Genomic DNA, 11,338 nt, shown 5'->3' with positions numbered 1-11,338 from the left:
GAAATTGTAATTTAGTAATAAATTATATTAAAATTTTATTATTAATTAAAAATAAAAAAAATCAAAAAAGTTAGAAAAAAACAGAAAAATAGACCTTGTCCCTTTCCACTGCCCAACTCTATAGCTGCACCACCCTCGAAGCAGCCTAGTTTCCTCCCTTTCCCGCCACCCATCGGCGCTAGCCCTCAACCTCGCCCTCGCCTCCACCAGCTCAGCCCCCTCCCTCACCCATGGCCAACCCCCTGCCTTCTCCGCCTCCCACCATCGCCAACCCCTCAATTTAGAATTGTTTTCTTTCTCTTCTCGACTCACGCACGACCGACCTATCCATCGTTGGAGACCACCACAAATCGATTCCCCATCCTCGGACGAGTCCCTTTTTTTTTTCATTTGGCTTCAATTTATTTTTATTTTCTTATAAATAAAGCATAATAGCACTCTAGTTCTGGTAAGTAGTAAATTATCGTTCCTTAGGTGTGTTCATTTTATACAATGAAATTGAACTGAGATTTCGAACCCATTTGAACTCATTTTCGAACCCGATTTATTAGAAAATAAACCGATTTAAATTGAAGCCACCCATTTATGACATTTAATTGAATGTCAGTTATGCCAGCTAAATTCGAAGTAATGTACCTACCAAATGGGGAGGAGGTTGTTGAATTGAGAGGCTAATGGTAACCTGCTGTAGGATTTGATGGTGAACAGGTTATCATATTGATACAGCCAGCTGTGGACATGGACCCTCGTACTCTGCACGGGCCTTATTGTGATGTGATGCCACCCAGTTTCTTATTATGAATTTAAGTTACATTACTCAAACGTTTCATGTTATTTCTAAAATTATAAATATACTCGTTCAAAGTTATAATTGTAATTACAACTATCTCGTCTATATATTCAGAAGTAAAATTTATAGAAATACTCAATAAAGAATAGGGCAAATTACAAAGACCTCCCTTGAATTTTGACATAATTACGATGAATTTGAGTAAAATATATTCGTTGATCTATAGACAAATGAATACGGTACGAGTAGGGTTTAAGAGTACTATGGAGCTAAGTGACACAACGTTATTACTATTTTGTCCTACTGTGGAATAATGATATTCATGATGAATAGCAGGAGCGATCACCTTCAGAGCCTATATGAGTATTCAATGACTCGTAATTATATTCATTTATGTATAAATATAATTTGAGTGGTGTTATGAATTTTCACAAGCGGTTCTTGCTATAACTACTTCTCATATTTTTATTACAGTGTATTATTATTAATATTTATTATGTTATATTAATTTCTTTTATATTTACTATTTACCATTTTTTTTTTACATTATATTCATAATTTTGCAATGTACTTACTAAATTAAAATGCACACCAATATTTTGATCTTTAAATCTATTATATTTCTATGGCAATTTGGACTAAGAGTAAAACGGACCTATTTGATACTTTTTTTAAGAGTTGAAATTTCATTTTGCTTTTTGATTTTTGCGACATAAAAGCTGATAGGTGTTGGAGTTATCTAGGGGTGGTAGATGAGTCGAACCGGCTCAATTTTGAGTTCGAGCTCAAGCTCAGTTTTAGGTGTTCACCAGCTCGCGAGCCTGGTGAATATTTTTTATTTTTTAATTCTTTATATATTTAATTTTATATTTAATATTTGATCAGTTTTATAATCTAAATTGATCATATATTATAATTATTAATCAATATCATATATTTTATTTTGGATAATAATAAATTATGGTACTTTATTTATACATTTGATCTTTATATAAAAATAAATTTAATCAACAACTTAGTAAATTATAATATTTTTTATAATTAAAATTATTATAATATCTTTATGTTATATTTTAATATATATTTGTATTACATTATACATTTTTTAAATTGACAAGTAATCCTCTTATGATTTTTTATTATTTATAAATTTATGTCAAAATTTAGTAATTTCTATGAATTAATCTAATAATAATAATAAGAAGAAGAAGAAGAATGATGATGATGATGGTGATGATGGTTGAACAATTTCTAATTATTATTTTTTTATATATATAATGAAATTAAAAAATTTAATCAATAAGTACGAAATCTTAAAATTCGACCACCTGATTCATACGAAATTTAAATATATACAAGATAGTGTCCATTAGATCATATCAGACGGTATGATTTAAAATCACATGATCTGATTCAATGATACACCGTCTTGAATGATTACTCTTATGTTTTGAGTACGATATCTCGACATCCGTATATCCAATAACTCTAAAACTTTACCAAAAGTATTTTTCTGTAAGTTTGATCATATCTAACGGTTTGATATGAATTTTCATGGTCCGATTAACTCATTTTATTCAACAATGTAAGACAATAGTTACATCAATGTTATACTAACATTTATAAATATATAAATTTTACAGATTGTGAACATAATTAACTATATCTATGTAAATTTTTTTGATTCTATATCATGATTTAAAATAATAATAATAATAATATCAAACTCATAAATCAAAACAGGGTAAATCGAGCTCGAGCTGGCAAGCTCAAAAACTGGAGCTCGAGAGAATACATTGTCGAGTTCGAGTTCGAAAAAATGGTCGAGCTGGACTGGGTGCTATCATTTCAACATCCAATTTGGAAAGTTCCTCACTTTAACAATTGTTTGAGGGACTTTTTGTCACTCCATAATGTGGTTGCCTTGAAAATGTCACCTCTCCATCCTTACGACTAAAAATACAGTTTGTCAGTGTGTACGGAAATTACTTTACAAGAAATATAATATTTAATTATAATTAATTATCATAATTAATATACAATTTTGTCACTGTGTACAGAAATTATTACAAGAAATATGATATTTAATAATAATTAATTATCATAATTACTATACAATTCTACCAGTGCATACGGAAATTACTATAAAAAATATAATATTAAATAATAATTAATTATCATAATTAGTATACAATTCTATCAGTGCATACAGAAATTACTATAAAAAATATAATATTTAATAATAATTAATTATTATAATTAATATACAATTTTATCAGTGCGTATAGAAATTACTACAGGAAATATAATATTTTATAATAATCGATTATCATAATTAATAATATATATTCATAGCAGCTAGACATTAATCACATCAGCATAATGGTAGTCCGCGTGATTTTTATGAAAGTGACTAAATCATTTGTTATGAGTAAAACCCATAATGAATTATTTTACCATAGTCATTTGCTGTGGCAATAATTTTTTCTATAGTGGAAAAATTAACTTTTTAATTTGGATTTTACGTAATCGTAATTAATAATAATTATTTTTAAAATTTAGGCAACAATAAATGTTGAGAGGCATAGAATGTATGTTAGCTTGGGCTCATAGGCCATAGCTGATAGCATTCGTTGCCATTTGTTTGGTATGGTTCATTTCTAGGGAACTACTACCTTTTGTTCCTTCCAAAAATAAAAAATATAAAACTTCCAAATGTTTCAAACTTTAATTTTAAATTAAATTTGCAATTGAGGACAATAATGTGGGGAAAAAAACTAAAACATTTGGTCAAATTTCTATAAAAAAAATATATATGTTGAGCACATGTGAAATTGGCCTTTTTTTAAAAAAAAAGATTGGATTAAATGTAGTATTTAAATTATTATTCTGAGTTGTACACAGAAATAGAAGTGTCAGTCGTAAGTTATATTGTAGCATTTAACTGCATTATTGCTGATTCAGTTTACAAGTAAATTGAGTGGAAGTATATGGAACCACGTCAGTCATTGGGTTGTACATAAATACAAGGGCATGTCTTTAATACCTTGCCAATTGCCATTGCAGCAGCCTCTTCTCATCAAAATGGCAGTCTTTGGAGCAGATATGGGAGCAACCCTTTCTGCACTCCTATTCATCATAGTCTTGCTCTACAATCTGTGGAGAAGATACCCTCGGAAGGGCGCTCAGTCTCCGCCACAGCCGTCCGGTGCTTGGCCTATCATAGGCCACCTCCATCTCCTCGACCCCGAGTTGAATATTGCTCACACTCTTGCCGAGCTTGCTGACAAGTATGGCCCCGTCTTCACTCTCTGGTTCGGCGCGCAACGAGCGGTCGTCGTCAGCAGCCGGGAGGCCGTCTTCGAGTGCTTCACCAGAAACGACAAATCCTTCGCCAACAGGCCTATAACTAGTGCCGGCGAGCATCTCGTGTATGACCATGCATCGTTCGGGTTCAGCAACGGCCCGTACTGGCGTGAGATGCGGAAGCTGGTCTCCTCGGAAGTGCTGTCGGCCCGGAGGCTTGAGGCGATGAGGAATCTGCGAGTGACGGAGATTGCAACGAGCATCGGAGAGCTATATCTGGAGACGACGACTAAAACAAGAGGGCAGCAACCACTGCCCTCAAAAGTAGTGATGAGTAGCTGGGTGGAGAAGATGACACTAAACATAATAGTGAAGACGATAGCCGGGAAACGGTATGGAAAGGGCGCGGCGGAGGTGGAGAGTTTCAGGAAGCTCATCAGAGAGTTCACAGTGCTGTCGGGGGAGTTTGTGCCGTCTGATGTGATCCCAATTCCATTTTTGAGATGGATAGACCCAAAGGGGCATATCAAGAGCATGAAAAGGGTTTCCAAGGAACTGGACGTCATCATTGAGAAGTGGGTTGAAGAACACATGAAGAGAAGAGGGAAAGGGGAAGGCTGCACAGAGGAGCAAGACTTCATTGATGCGATGCTTTCCACCATTGATGACAAGTTCGCCATTCCCAAGCTAACAATTATAAAAGCAACTGTTCTGGTGAGTTTTATACGAATATTTCAATTTTATTTTAGGTGGCAATTTATACTTATCAATTGCATGATGATAAAGTAGGTATAATCAGGGATAACTACCAACGTTTATGGTCTTTAAATTGATCCAATTTACTAGCTTTTGATCCCTAAATGACGCAGTTTACAATTTTACTTCTCCAACTCTATTCTTTAGCTAGCCTCCAAATTTTGGTCTTGTAAGGAGCGGGTTAGCAATTTTAGCTTTGTATGGATTCATTCGAGAATTTTGTAAAGTAATTTTAAAATTTTTTGGAGATTCACCGACAAAAGTAATATCGAAATTTGCTGAAATGGCTTAAAAAATATGCTTGCCGAGCTTAATTGGGTGTATTTTTTAGGCCATTTTGACGAGTACTTTCGCTTTTTTGTGTCCTTAATGTGCGAAATTTTTAAAATTATATGACAGAGAATCCACTAATTGCCACCTCAAATACTTACAAGATCAAAATTGATAATTTTGGGATTGAAAAATGAATGTAAAGTGGTGACATGTAAATATTAGTTCCATGATATATATATATGTAAAGATATTTCATTTTTTAATCTTTTTATAGTCTATTTATATAAACTATCCATACTTTTCAAATTACACATACATTTATAAAAAACATCAATATTATTTACATAAACCATCCTTACATTTTGAAAAATTACACACACCCTAAAAAATGTCGAGAACATTTACACAAATTACTCCTATTTTTTTATTGCTAGTTAGAGTGAATTTTCTAATTACGCAAAAGACATGAATAATTTATATAAATATACCTATCCCTAGATATTATTCATTGTCTATATATATAGTTTAAAATTTTGAATTCAATTGATCTACAATAAAGTCGACTTGCAACCTTTGGACCACCTAGTTTTTACTTTTTCGTGGCCATAGAATAGGAAGAAGCATTACGTGGAACGAAAACTATCACAAGCTGTGTAGACTTTTGTATCTTTCTCCGTGTGCATTAACAAAGCTACGGTCTGATTTCTTCACAGTTTTATATCTATGATTCCAGACGAAACTATCACATGTGGTTGAATGGCTAAAATGTGGGTCGAAATTTGTTAAAATGATCGGAAAAATTCATTTTATTAAGCTGGTTAGGTGTATTTTTCAACTATTTTTGTTCTTAATTTGCTGTATTTGTAAAATTATAGGATAAAAATATCAAAATAAATTCGAACATGACCAAAATTAATACCATTGTATTTATAGGACTGAAATTGCAAACTTTCCCATATTATTTATATATATATATATATATATAGTAAATATCATCATTAAAGTGTTTTTGATGAATATTTGTCCTCTCACGATCGCTTCATCATTTTGCATGTAAAGTTTCCCTGATGATAATATCTGTTTGCTAAAATATGAATAACGCAGAATGTCATCTTAGGGGGCTTCGACACAACATCTGTCCACCTGACATGGGTCCTCTCCCTCCTAGTCAACAACAAGCATGCCATGAATCTTGCCCGCCAAGAGATCGATGACAAAGTTGGCAACCAGAGATGGGTCCAAGAATCCGACATCAACAACTTACCCTATCTCCAGGCAATTATCAAAGAATCCCTACGCCTCTACCCTCCTCTCCCCTTATCAATACCGCACCAGGCCGTCGAGGACTGCCACCTCAGCAACTATCTCATTCCCAAGGGAACCCTCTTGTTTGTTAATATATGGAAGCTGCACCACGATGCTCGGTTCTGGCCGGAGCCCAACAGGTTTATGCCGGAGAGGTTCTTGACGGGCCATACACAAGTAGATGTCATGGGGCAGCAATATGAGTACATTCCCTTCGGGACGGGAAGGAGATCCTGCCCCGGAACCACATTTGCGATGCAAGTGACTAGCTTGACGGTTGCCCGTCTGATACAGGGTTTTGATTTTGCCACGGAGGGAAACGAGGCAGTTGACATGGCTGAAGGGATTGGGATTACTATGCCCAGGAAAAATCCATTGGAAGTTCTCGTTACTCCTAGACTGCCTTCTCAGCTCTACGAATAAAGATTTTCCAGGAGATCATCGGGAATATGAGATTTTCCATGAAGCTTGGAAATACTCTTGTTTATGCATGAATTTGACCAGATCTAGTATGTAATGGGAGCTATGATCTATGCTTCGATTAATAATACAAGTACTAGTTATATATGATGGCTTCTGATCTTGTTTTGGAAGTTTTGATTTGCATGTGACTTGTATACGTCGTTTTATACCGTTAAATTTTATTTTGTTTCATCAAATGTAGTGATCCTAGAACCCCTGTATGTATTAGTTTCCTTCTTCCTTCAATATTAAAAGTTTTTCTTTTCTTTGGCTGTGTATCCAAAAGTCATGTCATGCATGCCCCATTGTAGCAAGCATTACTGGTATGACATGTTGGTCCTCGTATCAAGGGATGATGTTTTACTCCATCACAAATATAAATCAATTGGCTTACAAGGCTTGAAAAGAAGATCAAAGTGTGAGTGAAACCTGGACAATCAGTACATTGCAGCAACATGTATACAATTTGCAGGGCCAGTTAGCATAAACACAAGCTGAAAGAGTACCCCCTTCATTTGCATTTATGCACTTAATTCCCTTGATAAGTACCATCAGCACAAGTTTGATGATTTTTCCTTGAAGGGATAATTACATTTAACTCCAAGATCTATGTACACAAACCATCTATGTACATAAGGATGGTTTATGTAAATGATGTTGAAGTTTCTGATGGATGGATGTATGTATAATTTTGGAAAGGACGACAATGATTTGTGTAAATAAATTATTGGTCAAGGGTATAAATGTAATTATCCCTTTCTTGAATAAGATACATTTTGGTAAAGAGTAGACAAAAACTGTACAAAAAATGTAAGATATAGAATCCACGAAATATTCTTGATTTTCAAATCTGTTGGTACAGCATTTTACTTCATCACTTGGGCACATGTCTCATTGCAGATTTTATTTGTTATCTATAATACACTTGCAGGATTGCTCAAAAAAGTATTCAAGAAAATAAAGATCACCCAATGTTTTCACATTTCGATTACTTAAACATGGTTAGAAGTGTATTACCCTCCGCTTATAGGAGGTATGATAGCCAATTCATCTCTATCTTTAACAACAGCTGACTCCGGGGTGTATTCCTCATTTAGAGCAAGTACCATACAGTTACGGATCTCTTCAAGGCCTGGAAATTTGATAATAAGCTTATTCAAGCAATCATGAGCAGTAGTACCTGGTGAAACTTCCAACATCGTGTCTGTCATTCCAGTTAGATCTCTTGCTCGAGCAAAGAACAAGACCTTTATTTGAACAGATATGTCTTCCTTTTCCTCCTTTCTATTGTCCATCTTTCCAGATATATCTGAACGCTCCTCAGTGTACATTCTAGTCTACCCTGCCAAATACCAACCGTATATTACTTCCCAGGGGCAATCTTTTGCAGGATAATTCTCTATGAATTACAGTTTTGTTGGAAAGAAAGGGTTGCGACTGTTAACATGATTTAAAAGACTACGAAAGATGGGACAACAATGATGCCAGGTGGTACATACAAAAGTGGCTAAGGGGGGATTTAGAAAAAAAAAATTTGGTTAAGTTTGATATCAAATAATTTGGTAGAGGAATCATCAAAAGTAAAGCCATGTCTAAAGGATATCGTGGAGGAAAGAGAAAAGTCACCAATTATCACAAGGTGCAGGTTTAATAGGAGTATGACACACTTTTAGGAGAAAAGAAAAACAGGAGAAACACATACCTCCACACCACTATAGAAGCAAATATCATGGTAAAATGCAAACTGAAATGGGTTAACCATTCAGTTTGAAATCGAACAATAACCACATGAAGAGCAAGAAAGTCTCAATAAGTGAACTATGGGAATCAATATGGTTAGCTTTAAGAACATACAAAATTTGGGACATTTATTCAGAACAATAGTGAGGCAAATCTATAGCCACCAGAAGAGGAACATGTCCCGCCATCCTTAACTAGTTGGTTGATGCTATATGACGAGTTCAAAGGTCAAAATTTCAAGATAAATAACAGCTAAAACTTGACAGCATAATTACATTCTTCTGCACTAGAAAGATGATCAGTTGAGTGGAATTTTTCAAAATAACAGCAACAAAATAAACAAACTCATTGCCATATAAAATTATATCTAGGGTAATTACAACCACCTCCCCTGAGATTTGGCATAATTACGAATCCCCTTATTGTTTGAAAAATTACAAATACCCCCTGATTTTATGTAATCCTTGGATGGAGGTATGAAACTGCCAACTTTGTCCTTACTATATTTTTTTATTTTTTAAAATAAAAACTTATAAAAAATCAACTGGGATAGATGAAAATTTTTTAAAAATTATGAAAAGATTATCCATTTAGTCATAAAAAAAATAATTTTTTTTAAAAAACTAAATAATTATAATTTTTAATCTGCAACAGCATTTTGGTCAGTTCAACTCAATCCATAAGAATTGATTGCAGCACATAGCTGTTGAAGAATAAATGAAGAAAGAACAATGGTTTCTCAGCTATCAGCTTTTCATCAAATCCCTGAATATTACATTTCCATAAGAGGCATTTTGAATGTCAATTTCCAGTAAATTGAGATGGAATTTCCCTTGACATAAAGGAAAAAAGACAAAAGGGAAAAACCAAATGAAACACGCGCACACAGGTAAAAACAAAGGTAAGAAATCATTCAACGAAACTTAGGCTCTGGAATAAAAAAAGTAATTTCTATTTCCCAAGAATCCTTTATTTTTCTTCATCTCCAAAATGACTGATTCGAAAAACTGATCAGTTTCTTTCATGTCCAAATTTGCAATTATCCAAACCCACTTCTTGTGTAACATTATATTTTTTTACTTAAAAAATGCGAGTTTATGAAAATAAACTTTGTTTGAGTATTTTTAGACTAATTATGCTCATTTCTTTACTTTTAGTTCAATGTATTGTGGATTAAGTAATTATCAATTTGATTAGTTTTTAAGTAACTACTATTAATTAGTCCAATCATAAATTACTTAATCCTAAAGTCAAAGTGTTTGAAACTAATTTCACTAAACTAGGTTAACTCATAATAAGTAGAAATAAAAATTCATAATCAGAAAAATTCATATAAATTAACATGCTAACAATTAACAGTAACAAAATTCATAAAAAATAAACAAAATCAAAGTTCCAAAAATAGAAGGCAAAAAATAACAAAATTCTCAACATTCCTAATACTTCATAAAAACGTTTATTTCCTCCAGAATTCATGAAATCAACAATAATTTCCTAAAAACCAACATAATTCAGAAAAATTAAAATGGATGGGCATATTACTGTAAACTAATTTCTATCTATCCCTAAATAATCCTTTTCTTTTTCATTCAAAATTCAAAAGAAAGCAGAACTTACATGTGCGGGAGAGTGAGGCGAGAAATCGAAGGAGAGGGAGAAGGGGGAAGGTAGGGAATCAGGCGACGGCAGCGACTGTTGGTGGTCTTTGGCTGGATTTCTATGGCAAGAGAAGATTAGGGATTTGGGTAAGGGAAATTGGGGGAATTGTACATGTATGTACAAACTAGAAACCAACTAAATCCCCCAAAAAAAACCCTTTATTGCTGCAGAGAAAATCATTTTATTTTGCAAGTTGCACTTCAGGGTCCACTTGTTATTTATTTTTTATTTTTAGTCCCGTATAATAAGATATATTGCACTTTTGACCCATAAACTATGGAGTCAAACAAGCAAGATACTCCACCCTGTAGACTGTAGCTCGTGAAATTCTATCTAAATAAATGAATGAAATATTGTATTATTAAATTAAAAATAATGGAAAAAGCCATATACTTTAATAATATGTTTTAACTAAAACATAGAAATATTAAAAAAACAACTTTTGATGTTCAGCAGGAACATAAAAGATTAAATATAATTTTCTTTTTGAATGGTTAATAGTTGTGTTGTTATGATTATCAGTTTTACTACATACAATTTTGTTTATACAAATTATTGGGACATTAATGATGCCTGGATTTGACTGAATAGAATTTGCATGTTATAAAAAAATGGCTAAATTATATTTTTCCATTCTTATTATATTCATTTTTACATTTGTCATCAATTTTTTTTTTTTCGTCTCAACTTTGTTAAATTTGTACTTTATCATATATGATCATTTTCTTATTAATTTTTCTGTTGAAAAAATATCACATATTGTGCATATGTGAAAAATATCACATCACATAACCCTTAATATCACATGTGCACTGTATCTTATTTTTTCTACCAAAAATTTTATTAAAAAATAGTTATAAATGGCAAGTATAAAATTTTATAAACTTGAGATGATAAGTTGACAAAAAAAAAAAAAATTAAATGTCTGGAAATATAAAATTACACTTTACCCTTCATTTAGCATTTTCATGTATGTTTATGTATTAATAAAGGGATAAATGTGATATGTATATATGGACTAACATTATTACATTTTCGTCTTATAAA

The 11,338-nt window shown here is 32.8% G+C and overlaps 2 protein-coding genes across 3 annotated transcripts; one reads left to right on the top strand and one right to left on the bottom strand.

Moving 5' to 3' along the window:
• The first annotated feature begins 3,824 nt into the window (after nt 1-3,824).
• Nucleotides 3,825-7,158, top strand: LOC105179609 (vinorine hydroxylase). The gene is made up of 2 exons (XM_011103253.3): nt 3,825-4,810; nt 6,230-7,158. Exons 1-2 carry the CDS (start codon nt 3,875-3,877, stop codon nt 6,851-6,853), a joined length of 1,560 nt encoding a protein of 519 aa, XP_011101555.3. The 5' UTR covers nt 3,825-3,874; the 3' UTR covers nt 6,854-7,158.
• Nucleotides 7,159-7,703: 545 nt separating this feature from the next.
• Nucleotides 7,704-10,452, bottom strand: CNX7 (co-factor for nitrate, reductase and xanthine dehydrogenase 7). 2 transcript variants are annotated; one of them, XM_011103255.3, is made up of 2 exons: nt 10,250-10,452; nt 7,704-8,229 (listed from the first exon to the last, which is right to left on the bottom strand). In XM_011103255.3, the coding sequence occupies exon 2, from the start codon at nt 8,221-8,223 to the stop codon at nt 7,906-7,908; it is 318 nt and encodes a 105-aa protein (XP_011101557.1). In that variant the 5' UTR covers nt 8,224-8,229; nt 10,250-10,452; the 3' UTR covers nt 7,704-7,905. The 2 variants fall into 2 exon arrangements, with proteins under 2 accessions (XP_011101557.1, XP_011101556.1); XM_011103254.3 differs by having other exon boundaries at nt 7,704-8,234; nt 10,250-10,450.
• Nucleotides 10,453-11,338: the final 886 nt, after the last annotated feature.

This window comes from Sesamum indicum, linkage group LG7 (genome assembly GCF_026168435.1).
Source record: "Sesamum indicum cultivar Baizhima isolate 11 linkage group LG7, ASM2616843v1, whole genome shotgun sequence".
Classification (NCBI taxonomy): Eukaryota; Viridiplantae; Streptophyta; class Magnoliopsida; order Lamiales; family Pedaliaceae; genus Sesamum; species Sesamum indicum.
This window is presented reverse-complemented; position numbering and strand designations above follow the sequence as displayed.